The following is a 20042-nucleotide window of genomic DNA, read 5'->3' as shown; positions in this document are numbered from 1 at the left end:
ACCGATGGTAACAGTTACATTTTACAATCATCAGGTTAGGTATCAAAGCACTACAACCTTCTAATGCCTTTTTTGCGGAGGTTCAAGGCTATAGGCTTGTTTGAGACGAGCTGCGGCTCGCCTCGAAAGTAGACGAGAATAGCCGATCGCAGCCGGGGGAGGTCTCAAAAAGCTCGCCTGAAGTCGGACAGCTCGGGTTGCGGTCGAATAGTCCAAAAAAACAGCTCCTAAGTTCTAACCCTATCGTCTATTCCTTGACCTCTGAGTGAAACGTCATGGGGTTAAGGGATAGTGGATAGGAGAATTCAAAAGGATTTAGGAGAAGAGACTGCGGTACTTTAGAGAATCCGACTGCACTTTCACTATCCGACGTGTTTATGATGCGCCAGCGGAGGTCATAAATGTGCGCCTGCTGCTGTGGGGAAACTATGGAAACTACAGTTTTCTATACAGCGGACTACAACATGGATGTTTAATAAGAACGAGGGACTACTGTAAACTCATCTAGAGACTCTGCACCGTGCTCTGATGCTGTTGTTTTATGCTTTGTGAACGGGGACAACAGAGAAACATATTCTTCATGACCAAAGTTGGAATTGAAATAAAAAAGGAAAGTGAAACTTATGCTCGTCACCCTCTCCCTCCGGTCCACATTAATACAAATGATCCCAATACGTATGATTGTATGAAAAGATCTTAAAATCAATACAAATGTATTTATTATAAACGTTAGTCCTTAACATCTATCACTGTGTATATCACCATTCAAACATCTTTTAAAAGTTGAACAAACCCCACACAGCTCAGTAAAGACTGTGAAATGTTGACTTTATTTGATCATTTCAGTAAAAACTAACGTTCATATTTCTCTCTTTGATTATAATACTGATGAACGTTCAAAACAAAGCACTTTGGCAACTTACCACATACGTTTTAAAATGCTTAATAAGCACCGTAACGTTCATGATATAATTTCTCGTTCATAATCGGTTGTTTCCGTGAACGGCCGACTGTTGTGTGACGGCAAATGCTGCGGCCGCAAGGCATTGTGGGGCAGCATTTTCTCCTCTCCTTTTGGTTAGGGAGGTCCAGTGGTTCCTAAGCTAAAGGAGGTTATAAAGGAAGTTTGAAACCTCCTTTCCTTTTAATTTAGAGAATTCGAACGGCACTTATCATCAATATGGTCTAGCTGCCACTGAGGGACTTCCGGGTCATTTCACTCCGTTAGGAAGGTTCCTAAGCTAAATGGACTATTCGACCGCAACCGCGGAGTCAGCTTCTTCTTCTTCTCTCGGTTTTTGGCGGATTGCAAACAACTTTAAGGTGCATACCGCCACCTACTGTACAAGAGTGTGTATCACCATATCATCCTATCACCACTTGTGGAATTATACCATGTATTTACGTTGTTTTAAATTCTTCCAATCAATCCTGTTTCACTCAAATACTTAAGAATGGCCTTCCTGGTAGCTGTTACCCCCTCACCTTCTGTTCTCAGTGTCCCCATCAGGCTCCACTCCCTTCCTGCCTCTCTGACCCTGTCTCTTAGTTGTTCCCTCTCTGTTTAGTACATGTTGCAGTGTAATACGATGTGTTCCACATTTTCTTTCACTCCACACCCCCTGCATTCTTCAACTTCACTTTTTCCCATTATACACATTGTGCCGTTTAATCCTGTATGATCCAATCTGAGTTGTCTCAAACAAGCCTAACGGCTACAGACAAACTCCCACTAGTTCAAGCAGGGCTGCCAACCCTCACGCATTGAGCGTGAGAGTCACGCAATTAACACATATCTCACGCACTCACGCCACACACGCTAAGTTTTCGTCCAAAATAAATGCATATAAAAATAAAGTGAAGGAATAGCAAACCGAGTGGTCTACGAAATGAGACGGTCTGGTTTACGGAGGACTTCCTGTTTGCGTCACCTGACACCCGCGGTCCGTAGCACTGTCGCCTAGCAACCTGGACAGCGACACCCTGTTCATGTTTTACAGGTGACAGGTGTGAGCCGGTTTGATTGACCAGGGTTGGAGTTATGTGGGAGCCAAAAGAAGTAGGCCTACGCATCGTATTTTCTCTTGAATGACAATATGCCTGCACTCAGGGATGTAGTGCTGCCGCCGGAGAGCGCCGCTCCGAGCGAGAGAGAGAGCACACGGTACCTGGCATTGTTGTTGTTATCTCAGTGGGTCTCAAACGGTTTGGTCACCATTTATGTAAACAATTATTTCCGAGGCACACCTTCATATGATCATTATAGTTATAAAACAATAAGAGAATACATGAAAAACAGTTATGAAATACTATATGACAGTAAAACAAGAATACAGTTTAAAAGGGGAGTGATTAGTAACTGTTTACAGTTCTGTTTCATAAGGGTGTTGAGAGGTATTCATAGATCTCTTAATGTTGCTCTCAAAGTGCACCAGATTGATGCATTTAACTTCAACATTTAAAAAAAAATCTTCCCGGGGGAGCATGCCCCCGAACGCCCCTACAGGATGTTAGGTCCACCCCCCACTTAGAGAAAATAGCACTTTACCCCTGCTTACACCTATTTGTGAGCTGACTATCGAGCCTTCATTGTAAGAGTCGCGGGTACACTGTGTATGTGCGTGCGTATTCCACTTTCTTACAATGAAAGTTGCATATAACATTTGCTGTAGTAAACATTCTATAACGTTCTCAATATTAACAGTGTTCACTTGTTAACATAAGAATATATGTTGTATGAGGGAAGGATATCTCTATATATACATTTACTGTTTTGGAACATTAACATGTCAACTTAGAATCAGTGTATATCACTCCAACATCCTGTATATAAACAACACACACAACCTTACTGTAGGTGCCATAATGCTACTTAGCCCAAGTTCATTATTTGTATTATTATTATTTGTTTACGTCACTTTTATTTGTTTGTTGAGCACTTCCGGTAATTGTCACATGGGTGTGGTTTGTCTATTTAAGTCACCTGTTTGATGTCAAGTGGAGATGACAGAGGGTGAGCTTGTGCTGTCATTTTTTTTGTTGACCGTTTTGTCCATAGTTACTATGCTATGATTTTGTTTATTAAATATCCTTAAAACTATCTTGCTTCACTATGGACTTTCTCTTCGAAAACGCGTCACAGTTTATAGCCAAGTTTAGCCTCTCGGCGACTCAAACGCAACTGGGGATTGAGCCGCCACACTTACTCTTCTCTCTTTTTTTTTTTTTTTAGCAAATAGAGTAAGGATTTTAACGTATTAACTCTGTCTTAGCACAACCTTTAGCCTGAGCCAAATAGGAAATCTTTGTATCTCTCAGGTGGTCGAATAAGTCGGCCACATCTGGTTCTTCTTGTGCTCTGCGGTGACATTTCACATTCAACAGTCTCTGATGTGTCTGCATCTGGCGTGCATAGTTGATTGTCTTCAGGTAAGTCAGGTTCTGGGTCCATTTGGGCGTCGTGTGCTGTTTTCCTCAGATTTCTGCTGTTGCGCCTGTAGTGCTGACCTGAAGATGTGACAACATCATAGGAACGTGGCTCATCTCTCTGTGCAGTGACCAAAGCTGGACGCCAACCCTGTTCAGTTTCCATGTGAACAGTACTTCCTGGTTGCAGCTCAGGAAGCGGCCTCGTTCCTCTGTCATAATACTGCTGCTGCCTCCTCTGTAGATTCTCGAGAGTCGAGTGAACATCCTTAGGCACAGCAGGTTGAAGCACCACGGTGGAGCTCGGTAAGGTGCTCCTTAGCACTCTCCCCATGAGAATTTGTGCGGGTGAGTATTGCATGCCTGTTACAGGTGTGTTTCTCAGGATGAGCAGGGCAAGATGAGGGTCTGTGTTCGTTAGTTGTGCTTTTTTAAGAACATGTTTAACAGTTTGTACGGTCCTTTCAGCCAGACCATTGGACTGTGCATAGCCTGGGCTGGAATGAGTGAGTTTTATGCCCCATGATTCTGCAAAGTTCCTCATGTCTTGACTCGCGAATGGGACATGGTCACACACTATCTCTTTTGGTATTCCTATCCTGGAGAAGACTGATTTCATTTTCTTAATGACAGTGTGTGAAGTCTTGTCGTTAATGTTAAGCACCTCAGGATATTTTGACAGGTAGTCGACCATCAATAGGAATGATTGTCCTTTTATTTCAAAGATGTCAGCCCCTATTTTGAGCCAAGGAAGCTCAGGAATGTCGTGTGATATCAGAGGCTCCCTCTGGTTTCTGGGCTGGAACTGCTGACATGTCCCACAATTCTCCACCATTTGTTCTTTCTCTGACGATGCAGCAATTATCATGTCATCTGCAATGATGTGGATCCCTTGGATATCTCCAAATGTCTCACAGTTGCGTTGCTGGAAAACCTCGCTTGCTGACTTGATCCCAAATGGAAGACGTTTAAAGCGGTATCTCCCCCATGGTGTGCTAAATGTGCACAGTAGGGGGGACTCTTTATCTAGCTTTATTTGCCAATATCCATCTTTTTCATCCAGCACTGTGAAAAGTTTCTTACCAGCTAGTTTGCACAGAACTTCATCGGTCGTTGGAATGGAGTAGTGCTGCCTGAGTATAGCTTTGTTTAAGTCACTGGGATCCAAGCAAACCCATAACTTTTTTCTGTGATCACCAGGCTATTAACCCATGGTGTAGGCTCAGTTACCTGTACAATAACATCAGCTTGTAACAAGTCATCGAGAGTGTCTCTCAGTCTGTCCATTACTGCCAGTGGTATTTTCCTACAGCCGTGTATGACAGGTGTGGCCTTGGGGTCAGTGTGGATGTGATATTCTCCAGCAAACTCACCTAAACCCTCAAAGACAGAACTGGGTGCTGAGCTATGAGCTCCTCTTTTGTTGTGGGATGTTTCACTTCTAATGAGTCAATGTCCACTCTTTTCACCAGGCGCAGTTCTTCACATGCCTCGTTTCCTAATATGGGAATGGATGAGTGCCTGGAAACATAAAATGTCAGACTTGCCTGTGTTTTGGGAGTGGAGCATTTGAGTGTTACCACCCCTTCCGGCTTCAATCTCATCCCTCCATATGCCACCAGCACTGTCTTTGTAGGCTGTAGTTTGAGGTGTGTTCTTCTTTCACGTCTGGCTTTTCGGGTCATCGCTGTGAATACTTTCAGTGGCAGGACGTTGGCCTCTGCTCCTGTGTCCAACTTAAACTTGACACACATGCAGTCAACATTTACATTAGAATGCCACGACTTGTCAACTTTAGACTTTAGCTGATCAATGTTCATTGTCCCAATATATAGAGTGTCTATTTCCGGAGAAACATCATGTACTGTCTTGTGATGTTGGGCTTTAGCTGACCTACACATTTTTGCATAGTGATTCTGTTTTCCACAATTATGGCAGGATACTCCGTATGCTGGACACTGTCTTGGCTGGTGTGATTTACCACATTGTTTGCATGTTTCATGTCTTTGTCCCATGTCTTGTGTACGTTGTATAGGCGGTGTGCGTGTCTTTTGTCCTTGTCGACTATTCTTGTGCACTGCAAGTACAGACATCTCCTGGGCTGCTGCATTCATAGCTAGCATTTGAACTTTGGCTGTCTCAGCAGCTCTGCAGGTGTCTATGGCCCTTTCTAATGTGAGATTAGGTTCTCTTAAAAGTCTCTCTTTCAGTCTCTGGTCATTCATACTAAACACAATCTTGTCTCTGATCATGTCATTTTCTGTGGTATAAAATTCACAATCCTTGCTCTTTTGCTTGAGCTCTGTCACATATTTCTCAATCGTGGTGTTACCTGACATAGGATGTGCCCAAAACTGATGTCTCTCAAACACTGTGTTCTTCTTAGGCAGGCAATAGGCTCTGAATGCTGCTAGAATATCATTAACAGTCTGTTCATCTTCTTCTTCACCTTCATCTTCACCGTGTGCGATGTCTAGCGTGTTGTAAACTTCAAGAGCCTCCTCTCCTAGTGCATGCAGCAGTATGGCCACTTTAATCTTCCTGTCCTTACCGTCTGCACCACTCGCGGTCATGTAGATTTGGAAGCGTTGTTCCCATCGTCGCCAGTTATATCTCTCACAGGCTCCGCCCTCTACTGGACTCTATGGGTACTACCTTATCCTGCGTGCATTCTCCCACTGAGACTTCTATAGACGTAGCCGGCCCAGGGCGGGCCTACCTGAATGTGCGCGCATCACACCGTATAAAAGGAGGCCTCGCCTCCTGACTATCATCCTTTTTCTCTTCAGCAAGCGGAAGTGATTCCACGAGCTTCGAGACGATTGAGAAAGAGAGAGTAAAGTGTAGGACCTGCCCGAAATGCCCGAATCTAATTACCCTTCTGCTTCACGTCCTTGGGGCCTGACCACGCGGTGGGTAATATGGGCCCGACGCCGACATGCCCAGACTGCCAGATGATCCCGCGGCTCACACGAGAGCATCGTGGGCAGCACTTCCTGGCGAGGGCTACCCCGCAGGAGGAGTCGGAGGATCTGGAGCTCGACGTCGTGGACGTGGGCGATTCGGGGAGCGAGGCGACGTCGTCCCGGTTCCCCCTTCCATGGGACCAGGCGGGCTTGGTTCCGATGGAGGACGAGGAGGACGCCTCGCTGACCGGAGGTCCAACTCTCAGGTCTGCGCGGATCGATTTCCCGGCGGTGATGACTCTGGCGGCGGAGCATGTAGGCTTACCGCTCCCCCCACCGCTGCCACCGAGGCCTGTAAACCGCCTGAGATTTACGGCCCGGTGCGTCTGGCGCAGCCGACCTTCATTTCGCCCCAGCTGCCCCAGCTGCTGTATGGCGGTGTGTGGAGGCGACATGGCAGCAGCCATTAAAAACGAAGGCCCCGATAGCCGCCATGGCGGGTATCGTTAAGGTGGTGGATCGCTCGGACACAACATGTCCAGGTGTGCCCCCCCCCCCCTCGATGAGAGCCTGGCGGCCCATCTGCTTCCGTGGCTGGTTGGGCGGAGGGTAAACGTCCTCTGCCCCCGCTGCCCCGGGACCGAGACACCTGGAATATCTGGATAAATTGTTCAAGCTCGGTACGCAGATGGCGGCTGCGGCCGATAATCTTGGCGTGTTGGTGTCTTCCTGATCACCCCTCAGGCAGACGCCCCCGCCCTCCCGTCTCAGGACGAGAGCGATTATTCGGACCACGCTGTTAGTCAGATGAGTAATCTGATTTATGGCGTGGCCACCGCAGCAGGGCGGATGATTTCTTCGGAGCCCCCGTGTCCACGGAGGGGCTCTTTGGGTCGGTCTCCTCGGTCACCCAGCGCTTCAGCCGCCTAGAGGAGGAGAGAGTCCAGCTTAGCCGCATGCTACCGCTGGCTCCTCCTCAGGCCCCGCTACGTGCCCCCCCTCGCGTTGCCATGCAGGGGAGGGAGCGTAGTGCGACAGTGAAGCGGAGGGAGAGGCGCCGGCACGGGGGTCCCGTAGCTGCGGCGCCCTCCACCTCTACGGCCCACCCCGTGGCACCGGCATACCGGCAGTCACGGGGAAGGGCTGCCCGACCGAGGCAGGCTCCGCAACAGCAGAGAGCACCCGGGTGGGGAGCTCCATCTTCGCGGAGTTGACTCCCTATTTAATGCCCAGATCCCTGTCAAAACTTTTAAAAATAAAGATGGTGTTGATCTATATCCAAGTCTGAGTGTCCTTTGTTTCCACAATACACTTGCACATGTTGATGACTGTACAAATTCCCCACTCGCCGCCCCAGCTGTAGCTCCTGTTAGGGAGGAGGCTAGTGGGAGTGCGCAGCTGAGAGTGATAAACTGCAGGCAGCGCTATTATGGTGTGATGCAGGTACAGGGACATTATGACCGACGTTTTTCTGTTAGAAAACACTCTATGCCTGAAGCTAAGACTCCAAATAATGCTGTTTACTATAGTGATAGAGGCTGCATTATAGCAACGCCCGCACTTGTAAAAGGGCGCGTGGCGGTGCGTTCAGGGGCCTTAGTAAGACACACTACGCCTGTAAAAGCTCCGGTTAATGCTGTTTTCCATAGTGACGGAAATAGCATTATGATGGAGCGTGCGCTCACACGTGAGCGTGCGGCGGTGCGTTCAGAGTCCTCAATAGATAATCGGCCCTTTCTGTTTCGACCCCCCACGGGCAAATCTTCCCTTTACGGGGAGTTTTGCGGCGGAGCGGGTCACCAGAGAGTATCACAGCTTCATAGCTGCGGCCCCACAGCTGAGGGCTTGTCCATTAACACAATGTTATGGGGAATGGAAACTCAGCTGTGTACTAACAAAGTGGATGGACAGGACGCTGAAACGGGGCTATTCACTCCAGTTTTGCAGCATCCCACCTCCTTTTATGGGCATGCGAGAGGTGAATCTGTCTTCCCAGGAGGAGATGGGTTTCCTCTCAGCAGAGATTCAGGCTCTGGTGCAGAAGCAGGCTGTGTCTGTTGTGCATCCTCAGCACAGAGAAAAGGGTCTTTATTCCATGTATTTCCTGGTTCTCAAGAAAACAGGGGAATTCAGACCTATTCTAGATCTCCGGGGCCTGAATCGTCATATTTCCTGCAGGAAATTCCGCATGTTAACTGTGAAACAGTTACTAGGGCTTGTGCAGCCAGGCGATTGGTTCACCACCATCGACCTGAAAGACGCGTACTTTCATGTGGAAATTGTTCCAGAGCACAGAAAGTATTTGCATTTTGCCTTCCAGGGAATAGCCTACGAGTACAACAGGCTGCCGTTCGGTTATTCCCTATCCCCACGCACATTCAGCAAATGTGTGGCCACAGTGCCTCAACCGCTGCGCGCACACGGCATGAGAGTTTTATTTTACATAGACGACCTCATAGTCATGGCTGGGTCCCGGGAACAGGCAATGTTTTGCACAGCACAGTTGATCACACACCTAACCAAATTAGGTTTTACGATCAATTGGAAAAAGAGCACCCCCATACCTCGCCAACAGGCGTTGTATTTGGGTGTGGTGCTCGATGCAGACGCGCTGCAGAGGTGGTTCTCCAGCCTGCGTTTGGAGGCACAAACGACGGCTGGTGACCATCCCACCCCCTCCTCAGCGGAGGGCAACCTCCGGTTTTGGGGGTCTCCGGACCACCTCCGGAGGGGGTCTCCACTAGGACGGGTGACCTCCTACATCACAGTGTTCACGGACGCGTCCAGAACAGGATGGGGAGGGACCTGCCTGAAGAGGGCTATAGGTGGGCGTTGGGCTCTGACAGAGTCTCGACACAGCAACCTCCTAGAGCTACGGGCGGTAGTGTTAGTCCTCCAGCATTTCATGCCCCTAATTCAGGGGAGACATGTAATGGTCAGGAGCGACAACAGCACCACAGTGGCTTATATCAACAGGCAGGGCGGAGTCCGCTCCGCCTCCTTGTTGACCACAGCGGAGGAGCTGTGGTTATGGGCCTCAGAGGTGGTGTTATCTCTGAGAGCCCTCCATGTCCCGGGACTGGAGAACAGAGGGGCCGACCTCATGTCGAGGGGCGGCCCCCTGCCAGGCGAGTGCTTCACCCGGAGGTGGTGAAGCAGATCTGGGCCCAGTTCGGGAGAGCGGAAGTGGACCTGTTCGCCAGCCGGCGCAACAGCCACTGTGCCCTGTGGTTCTCCATGGCCCTGAGCGAAGACCCACTTTTGGGGGTGGACGCGTTTGCACACGAGCCATGGCCAAGGAAGCTGCTATACGCCTTTCCACCGCTGCGTCTCATTCTCCCTCTCCTGGGGAGAGTGAGGCGAGAACGTCTGGCAGTCATTCTGGTGGCACCGGATCGCGTCGGGGCTCCGTGGTACTCAGAAATGACACAGATGAAGGTGGGCCAGCCCTGGGCAATTCCCCAGTTCTGGGGGGCGATGTCTCAAGGGGCAGGTGCAATCGGGGCGTTACCCACTCTGGGCCGTCCTCTTCAGGCTTGGCTCCTGAGAGGGACAGGCTGAGACAGGGTGGATTGTGTGACAGTGTTATTCAGTATATCCAGGTAGCTAGAGCTGGATCCACCACAGCCTGTTACAGGCCAAAGTGGCTGAGATTCCAGCATTGGTGTGAGGAGCGGAGAATAGAGCCCCTATCTTGTGAGTTGGGCTCTATTTTATCCTTCTTACAGCTACTGGTGGACAGAGGGCTTGCTCATTCCACAGTGAAAGTGTATGCAGCAGCCATCTCGTCCTGTCATGAGGGATTTTGGTGGCAGGTCAGCCTTTAATCAACCACTGATGTCGCGGTATTTACAGGGGGTTAGGAGACTGCGCCCTGTAGTGCACGTCTCCACCCCGCAGTGGGACCTGCCCCTGGTGCTCGAGGCTCTGGCCTCGGGACCATTGAGCCTCTGGAGTTCTCCTCTCTGAAAGCACTGTCGTAGAAAACAGCTTTGCTTCTTGCCTTAACGTCAGCCAAAAGAGTGTCCGAGTTAACCGCTCTGTCGGTGCACCCGAGTTGTTTACTAATTCGGGGTGACCGGAGCGGGGCGACACTCAGACCGAACCCCTCCTTTGTGCCTAAAGACCTAAGGAGTGCGTTCAGGTCGAGGGCTATTCAGTTAGGGGGTTTTAGTCTCCCCCCCATGGTGGGGCCAGAGAGGCTAAACTGCACCTCCTCTGCCCGGTGCGTGCGCTAGCATGTTATGTGGAGCTCACGGCTGCCCTTAGACGCACCGAACAGCTGTTTGTGTGCTTCGGGGGCGGGGTGATCGGGAAAGCTCTGTCCAAGAAACGCCTGGCAGGCTGGCTCTGCGAGTGCATTGCACATGCCTACGGACAGGCAGGGAGAGCCTGCCCCACGGGGATTCGTGCGCACTCCACACGGGCTGTAGCTGTGTCAACAGCCTTAATCAACGGTGTGAGTGTGGAGGATATATGCACAGCGGCGTCTTGGTCAACGCCAGGCCCCTTCATAAAGTTTTATCTCTTGGACATGTCTGGCTCTTTCTCCTCGTCTGTGCTTGCTGGGGCGAGGGGGGGGGGGTTGTGGGTCAGTTGGCATCTGACCCCCTCCCGTGACGTGATGCGCCTTCGCCGATAGGCAAGGGGCGCGCTGGGCCGTTACGGGGCGGAGGGGCTGCTCCCCTCCTGCCGAGAGGCAGGGGGGGGGTAGCCCCCCCACATTTTAGTCCTCTCACACTCTGCACGGGGTCAGTGCTTGAGTGTGAGGCATGGGCGCCGGCGCTCTCCCTGTTATCCTTAGGGATTCAGGAAGGCAGGTGCGTAGTAAGCCCATACGGGGCCGAGGGGGCTCTCCCCATCCGTCTATGGGCGGGGGGCTGGGGGGGTCCCCCGGCACTGTTTTTTGAGCACACTTTCTGCGAGGTAGGCGCAGCAGGGTGTGCTCTGTCAGCCGCAGCCCAGATTTCTCCTCGGTCACAACCGGGTTAAAGGAGAATGTGGGGCAGCAGCTGCTGACCAGAAAAGCCGGTCAGGGGCAGTAGGGTGGAATGATGTTGTTGGACGACAGTGCGCGTATACATCAGGGCTCCACCCACTGTACCCATAGAGTCCAGTAGAGGGCGGAGCCTGTGAGAGATATAACGCTGGGTTACGTATTGTAACCCTAGTTATATTAGCACAGGCGGAGCCCTCTACTCAGGGCACTGTCTGTTCTATTCCGCTCGCTGAAGAGAGGTATAGGATGATAGTCAGGAGGCGAGGCCTCCTTTTATACGGTGTGATGCGCGCGCATTCAGGTAGGCCCGCCCCAGGCCGGCTACGTCTATAGAAGTCTCAGTGGGAGAATGCACGCAGGATAAGGTAGTACCCATAGAGTCCAGTAGAGGGCTCCGCCTGTGCTTATATAACTAGGGTTACAATACGTAACCCCCCGTTTTCTCCCAAGTTGCCAGTGAGTACCAGTGGAGATGGTAATTCAAATCGATCCATCTCTCTCTTTTTTCTTTCTTCCAAAAAATTGCAACTCCCGCTCTCTCTCTCCCTGTTAGCTAGGCTTTAGGCTAACAAAACTTTCATCTGTTTACCTCCGGCAAAATGACGAACTGGACCGACTTCTGACACCATGTAATAGTCCTTTATGCTATATAGTTGACCGCAGGTCATGAAGAGTAATAAGGTATCCGTAGACCTTTGTATGAGGCATCTTTATTTACTTAACAGATCTTCCGCCATGATACATACATGCGTTCAAGATGCGGGCTTGCATACACCGTATCACTCCGCAGCCGCACCACATCAGTAACGTCCTGATAGTATATGTGCGCAGCACTATATACTACAGGGGGTGGACTTTACTGGCATTGATCCGGACCAGTGACCTTGTATAAAATTCACAAGTGGACCTTTAATAAAAAAGTTTGAGTACCCCTGCCCTATCAGAAACGTCGCTATCAGAAACAATGTGTGATGTGTTTTGGAAGTAATATGGTCTTTGTTTACACTCAGAGCTAACACACTCAGAGCTAACCTGTACTGGAGAGAGTATGTGTAAAAAATCAGGAAATAAAAAGATACGACACCTTGTGGTAAACCTGCGAGAGAGAAAAGGTCTGAGTTTTAAATTATAAAATAATCATTGAATATGTCAGGTTAAACCTCTATGGTGTCTTTAAAACAACAATTTTCTGTCTAGTCACTAGTGCAACATACATTTACTAAAAGTGACTTCTTACTTTTGCAATATGCAACATTGGATATTTCCAAAGAGTTTAAACTAGTTAACACTCGGACAAAATGTCCCTTCAGTCCTCATATGTTAGTTATTTACAGAAACAACTTTACTGTAATTACATATATTTCATATTTTCCAATATTTGACTGCACTAGCTCGACTAATCGAGTCAGTTCATGGAGCTGTGAAGATCTGACGGCTCAAATTGTCGAAAAACGGCCAGGAAAAAAGTTATTTCATGAATTTAAACTCGTTAAACTCTGACATTTTCCTCGATAACTTTTTAGTGAAAGTGAACTGGGTTGAGGTGGGCTCGTTTTTTTCGCTGATACCTTGTTCAGTTTAGTAGAAGTCGTCGACTAACCGCTTTGTCCTCCAAAGTCTCAGTGAAATAGTGATTGTGGAACGAGCTTCTCAAGTATATAATACGTAGCTCCATAGCAACCTGCGTCATGCGTCAACGTAACGTAACGTGACTGATTGGAAAGTATTTATATTGTATTTATATTATATATTATATATATATATATATATTATTTATTGAAATAAATATTTCCTGCTCGTTTAAAAACATACATTTATTGTACAGACCCAATGTATGCACCTGTTTTTTGGATTGACATTGCTTTTATAGACTGCAAGGATATTAATTAGTATTTCAATCTCGGTCAACAGATGTCAATAGTTTTAACTCATTAAAGAGAGGACATGGAAATGAAAGATATCTAGCATTAAAACGTTGGTTTCGAGCTGACAATGTTGCTGAGTGATTCAAGTTAGCCATTTTGGCAATTTACGTCTAATGAGCTACACATCCGACAGAAAGTAGTCCCTCTGCTCTGATAAGCCCTATGTCACCAGTTGATTGAACACATTTCATTTAAATGCTGTGTTACATTACTACGAGACTCCACATTTTATGTCACTAACGTACCTGAAAAGACAGCAGGAGAATTAAGGTGAAAGGACGTCAAACTTCCATATGGCAGGTGAGGAGAGAAGATGCCAGAAGAGACTGAGAAGAGGAAGACAAGAGAAACAAGTTCAATTTGAGTTAAAATATAAGGCTTGTTTGAGACAAGCGAGACCTGCGCAGACTTGCGCAATTGCGATCAACGTCTTGCTAGTGCGTTGCATGATGGTTAGTCATTTTGTCCGACTTGCTCTGGAGGCTCGCCTACATGAGACGTTGAAATCTCGCGGGACAAAGACGCCCGCAGACTTGAGAGCGAGGCGCGGCGAGGCAGCGCAGTTTCTCTCCACAGGCTGCGGAAGCGAAATGCTTGATGGGAAACGACTCGCTGGTATCTCGAGCTGAGCGCTCATTGGTGGGTTTTACCCCGTGCTGGTGATGAAACTCTCCATTGGCTCGGCAAAAGTGTGTTGTTTTGTGTCAGTTTTACGTCGCCACTTCCATTCACATTTTTCATCATTGTTCCACAATGTTTATCATCATTAAATTAATATCTATATATTTGTATACTATACTTGCACCAGTGATGTGCGGTGAGGTTCATGGCTGGTGAGGCACTGACTCTTTCAGAGTCAGATTTACAAATATTATAGCCTATTTTGACCTTAATCGAAATATTCTGTTATTTTCAAAAGCTTTTTTAGTCTGATGCTATGATTAATTTTAAACAGACCGATCAACAAAAGGATACCCAAAATCTAAATATTGGATTGTTCTTTCTAAGTAAGATCCCATTTTCATTACAGTTGTGGTCTTACCTTGACTTGAAGATGAATATAAGTCCATGCTATCCTTCTGGACAACAATCTCTATTACTGTTTTGTAAAAGTCCTCCTTATCTTCCAGTAGTTTCAAAAGTCTAGTTTGTTGTTTGCGGTAGAATAACAGTAGCAACAAGAACCTGTGGGCTCACGTGCGCCCCCTTCAGTGCGGCAGAGGTTATGGCTGCCTCTCCTGGTGCTTTTTTCATTGCCGTTGTACGATGAGACCAGCGAGCCTAAATATCATATATACGTGAAATAAGTTATTTAGAGACTATGGATGGCGAGGATAGATGTAATAAAGGGATCTACAAACATTACATTGGTGACCTACAGTGAGATGGGAACAGGCATGCGCTTAGGGCCCGCTTTCCAGCCAGTTTCTGTGGGGTGACGCATTCTGAGGTGAGGCAGAGCTCATCTGTGCCTCACCTCACCCCACAGTAAATGGCTTGAGCGCGCTCACAAAATAAGTGGCCGCGCTAAATTAGTGCCCGCGCTCCAGCAAGTTACTGTGGGCTTACGTGAGGCAGAGCACGTCCCTGCCTCACTTCTCATCGCTCCCGTAGCGGAGCTCGGCAAATTTGCTGATTTTGACTATAAAATGCGATTGGAATCATACAGAAATCACATTTACACAAGATCAGTGGAGACATTTTATTATTATTATTATTTAGTTTTTCTTTAATTGTTTTTCCGTTACATTGGAGTATGACAGGTGAGGCTCTGCCTCCCCTGCCTCCACTGACTGCACGTCGCTGACTTGCACTGCTTACCGTTGTCATACTTTATATATCTTAGCATATTCATACAACACATTGTTCATACTAGGCTAGGCTACTGTGTATAGTGTATTCATACCCAGTGGCGAGCCGTCAGGGCCCTCTAGGCCCTCTGTGAGGGCCTAAGATATTCAAAAAAATAATATTGGTGTTATTAGCCAGCAGTGCTGGCTAATAACAGAATCACAGCAAATAAACAAGCAACATTATAATATTGTACAGTTAAAACTGTAAAGGTTCAAATGGGATTCATGAGGAGGGATTATTTCTTCATCAGAAATTAGTTCGTAGAGATAGGAGTAAGGATATTTGAATTAGTCTTTTATTCCCTTTATTTTTATATTTAAGACACCTAGTCTATTTAAGCTTAAAATTGTTGGTTCAAAGTTAATTCTTGACTTTTAGAAACAGTAGTCCATAGAATAATCTCACCTCAAAATCGGATTAGAAACTTGATGTTAATCCACAATAGTGGTAATTTTAAAGACTTTAATGGTGCTGCTTCTCAAACAATAATAAAATGATGATTGACTTGAATAGAGGTAATAACTGTTGCCATTCAAAATGCATTACACTCCGGGAGAATATGTCCCTCTTTCTGAATATGTAATGATTTCACTTGCCCACTAGATGGAGGTGTTTAACTGAGTATGTTTGACTAGTCTGGGCACCAACCATTAGTACTATAGAAAAAGGTCTCTTCTATAATAGCAGAGGACAAGGAGAATGTTTCCAATAATCAAACAGCCTACACCTGTAACAGTCTTTAGGCACGGTTTTACATGGTACGGCTGATCCATGTAAAATGACACCCTTGAGTTGACCCCCTTGATTGGGATGAGTAATATCCGAAAAATACATAAAAAATCAATTTGCAGGGCATTTACCTAATATTGCAGGGTTATTGTAGTGTAATTGGACTCCATTTATTGTTTGCACCCTTTTACATTCTGTGTCAATCAAGCTTAGCAATAGTTATAGTAACCTTCCTTTGAGCTTGTTGACGTTTTTCATTTGTATTTAATACAAAAAAAACATCTAGTAAAAGCTAACGTTTCAATTGTTATCTTATTTTTTAATATTTCGCTACAAAAATGGTCCAGATGCTGCTTTAGAAACGTGTCACACTACCAGGAAAAACATTCTGGTAGGCAAATACTAAGTAATCAATCATTCACAGGTTCACAAGTAATGGCTATAAGTTATGCAAAGAGGGCTATACAACTACTACAACCAATTTCACTTCTTATGCACTATGTTTCCTAAAATATCCTCCAGGTTCCTCCTTAATCCTCCATTATACCGGAAAGGTGTATAATATATGGCGTCCGGGACACAACTTGGTCAAACGTCCTGACTGCAAGCTGTTACTCTTTGGAAACAAAAGCTATGCTTTTATTTTGAATATACACCCTTCCGGTGTCATTTTAGCTAGCTAGGCTAGCGGTTAGCTTGAATCAACAGGGATGTCTCATGGCAGAGTAACAGGCAGTCCCGAAAGTAAAAGCAGTCGCAAAACTCCTCGGAGCTCCGTGGCTACCGTGTGACTACAGTATTCCCTCGTTACGACGTTAACGTAAGATAACAGCCAGTTCACAGACAGGGTGGAAAGTATATTCTAAACGAAGGGCTACTTGTGCTGTTGCTACAACTTTGCTCAGTCCAGCCGCTGAGCCGCGACCACACCCTCCCCGCTTCCTCATAGTACGGCAGCGGGAGCGCGCAGCACGTCTTTGAATCTCTGGGAATAACGGCCACTTCTTCCAGCTACGGTTACGCTTTAGTGACTGTGGGACCTCCCAATACAAGTGAGTTAAATGTTCAAATACCACCGACTGGTATGGATATGAGAAGGGAGTTATGCGGGGCTACACTGTTTCTGGTCCCGAGTTAAGACGCGGAGGAGGAGGTGGAGGGCGGACAGACGGACGATGCATATGGAGTCCAAGCGACCGGAGCTACTGCTAGTGTGTAACCCCGGGCTCTGTCTGAAGAAGAAGAGGTTGAAAGTGGATTAAAGGGGTCTGTGTTTTGCAAAGTTGCCCTTTCGGTGGATTTTACTTGGGAGGACTTACGAAATGATGGTGCTGGAGGGAAACACAAGTCTTCCCGCTGTCCAGAAGAGCTGCCCGGGTGGAGCCCCGTGTGTGTCCAGCATGAGTACACACTCCTCGGGAACGAGTCGGACAGGATCTCGGTGCTGTTTCAGGCTACTTGCTCAGATGCGAAAGGACACAAAATGATATCCTATTGATTATAGTTTGTTTTAAGGCTGCAAAGCCGTCTACTAAATGTTGAGGTTATGTTTTCTTGGCTATAGTCCTAAAAATATCCCAAGAAAAGGCATCTAAAAAAGCTTAGTCAGTTCAACAGATGTAATTCCATTTGGGAATCTTGTTTCTAACAATAAGGAGTTTTTGACATACTTTTATTTTCTCAATCTGCACTTTGCCTTTTAACAGGCACATTGGTGGCACTGCAGTTTGTGTGGTATTTCTTCTCTTAATTCTACATCCTGTGAATTATTCTGTTTCATGAAAACCTGGGACTACGATGACTTTTGGATTATGTTGTTCAGGGCATTCAAATTAATTTGTCAAGATTAGAGCATATAGCTTATTACACTGATAACTCTGAAGTGGTGGGGATTTTGATTCACTGTGTAACTTGGTAAAATTACAAATAACCGAAGCAAATAACCGGGAATATGCTAGATCATAGACCTTTGTTGTAGTATAGTTTAGAGACACGTTTATAATAATGGGGATCATAAGTGAATGCAGTTATTAATTTTTGCTCTTTTTACACGTTTACATTACATATATGTCCTGTTAGTCTGCATACTCTGAAGGAATTTAAGGAAGACTGTTTGGCCAGTTGTTATTTAAAAAGCAGGGAGTTAAGGGTAATTTAGAAATGTCTAATACAGTACAATGCAGTGTGCAGCAGAGAACTATAAATAACTGAACCCCTCCAGAAGAGCAGTTTGACCCCCCCCAAACCCCCTCCTTCCACTCCCCTGCTTATTATGGCTAGTGGTGGATCTGGCAAATCGGCTAGCGAGGGATCAACCAGCACACCCGGTGTCAGCTTGCAGCAGAGGAAGCGTCTCTCTTCCATCTGTGACACATGTAAGGGCAAGATGCAGCTGGTGGCCGACCTGCTGCTGCTGTCCAGCGAGACCCGGCCGGTGATGACCTCCGAGGGCGTGGCGGTGGCCGACACCTTCGATCAGTGCCGCGACACGGTCATCGCCAGGACCAAGGAGCTGTCCATCCTCACCCACGATATCCAGAGCCAGCTCAACATGGGCCGCTTCACCGAGGTGGGGGACCGCCTCCTGGAGATGGCCAACCTGGTGGTGTCTCTGACGGAGTGCTCGGCCCACGCCGCTTACCTGGCAGCCGTGGAGACCCCCGGCGCTCTACCCTGCCTTCCGGGCCTGGTGGACCGCTACAAGGTGACCCGCTGCCGGCACGAGGTGGAGCAGAGCTGCAGCGTCCTCAGAGTCACGCCCCTGCCTGACCTCACCCCCCAGCTCCTCCTCGAGCTCTCCCAGAACATCTCCACCAACCTGAAGAATCTGACAGACATCTCGTCGCTCGCCAGCGAGAAGTCCAGGGACCGCTTTGCGAAGGAGCAGTTCAAGCTGAGCGTGAAGAGCATGAGCACGAGCGGCACCGCCTTCCTGGCCTGCGTCAAAGAGGTGAAGAGCCAGCCCAGCGAGCTGACCCGGAGCCGCTGCGTTCTCTTCAGCGCCGCTCTGGTCCAGGCAGTCAGCGCGCTTGTGGGCTTCGCCACAGAGCCCCAGTTCCTCGGAAGAGCCGCGAGTATCTCCACTGAAGGGAAGGGGGTACAGACTGCAGTGTTAGGGGGGGCCATGAGTGTGGTTTCAGCCTGCGTCCTCCTCACTCAGGGCCTCAGGGACGTTGCACAGCATCCTGAGAGCAGCTCCAAAATGGCGGACTACCGCGAGCGCCTGCGTAACTCGGCGTGCGCGGTGTCGGACGGCTGCACGCTGCTCACTCAGGCTCTCAGAGAACGCTCCTCTCCAAGGACTCTGCCGCCAGTAAACTCTCATTCTGTGAATTAGTTTAGGCAGAGGCAACGTGATCTCTGTCCTATTCTGACGTACCAAAGAGACTCACCTGGGTTATCCCTGTTCATCAGGTTTAGAGTGACATCAGCAGAAGGCTGTCTGTGGGTCTGTCCATGTGGCTAAAGTGTGTTTGAGTGCTGAGCGGTGAGGGTTTAGTGTCGCGCTGGATGTGGCTCTGACCTTGTCCCGCCCGCTCTCACCAACAGACAGCAGCTTCAAACCTGAAAAGTTTACCTCAGTTTCAGCCCAGAAGATGGATGTAGCCTGGCTGTGTGAACCTATGGTTGGCTGACCTACGAGTACATGTGCTTTGTGAGATTGGAAAAGTGATCTGAGTGTCTAAACGCTTGTTTTTGTTTTGTTCAACGTGTGAATTCTTCATTGGTAAAAAGCTGCTGTGAGTGTGTGCCATAGGTTTTACACTATTTACCAGACTTCCCATAATATTTTTAAGTGTTCTGACCATGCATGTAATGGAGTATTTATTTCAACTATTAAAAATGTTGTTTCTGATATGCTGTTGTTGGGTTAAGTGATTTGAAAAGTTTGCTGGTATCTGTCAGCTAAATAAACTTTGCCTGTGGTATTCACTGCAAAAAAGACATTTGAAACACCACCTTTTAATAAGAGTTTTAATATATACTAAAAAGAAATAATTACAAATCATTGACAAGCTTTTTTGAAAAATATTTTATAAGGTTTAAAACATGTACCGCTTTTTTTGTTTTTCTATTACAACGTGGCAGACCTTGCTTATTTTAACGGATGTGTGAAGCATTTACAAGCTCCTTAATTCTGGAAGATTTGTATATGTTGTTATATGTAAAGGGACTCTCTACTTTATTACATTCATTTGAGTA

The 20042-nt window shown here is 47.4% G+C and overlaps 1 protein-coding gene across 1 annotated transcript; it reads left to right on the top strand.

The window, feature by feature from the left end:
• Window positions 1-16527: 16527 nt before the first annotated feature.
• Window positions 16528-19697, top strand: tlnrd1 (talin rod domain containing 1). The gene has a single exon (XM_034127457.1). It carries the CDS (start codon window positions 18112-18114, stop codon window positions 19174-19176), a length of 1065 nt encoding a protein of 354 aa, XP_033983348.1. The 5' UTR covers window positions 16528-18111; the 3' UTR covers window positions 19177-19697.
• Window positions 19698-20042: the final 345 nt, after the last annotated feature.

This window comes from Trematomus bernacchii, unplaced genomic scaffold, assembly GCF_902827165.1.
Source record: "Trematomus bernacchii unplaced genomic scaffold, fTreBer1.1, whole genome shotgun sequence".
NCBI classification, from domain to species: Eukaryota; Metazoa; Chordata; class Actinopteri; order Perciformes; family Nototheniidae; genus Trematomus; species Trematomus bernacchii.
This window is presented reverse-complemented; position numbering and strand designations above follow the sequence as displayed.

Excerpts from the sequence above, each read along its gene's own strand:
- tlnrd1 (XM_034127457.1), top strand. The coding sequence starts at position 18,112 with ATGGCTAGTGGTGGATCTGGCAAATCGGCTAGCGAGGGATCAACCAGC.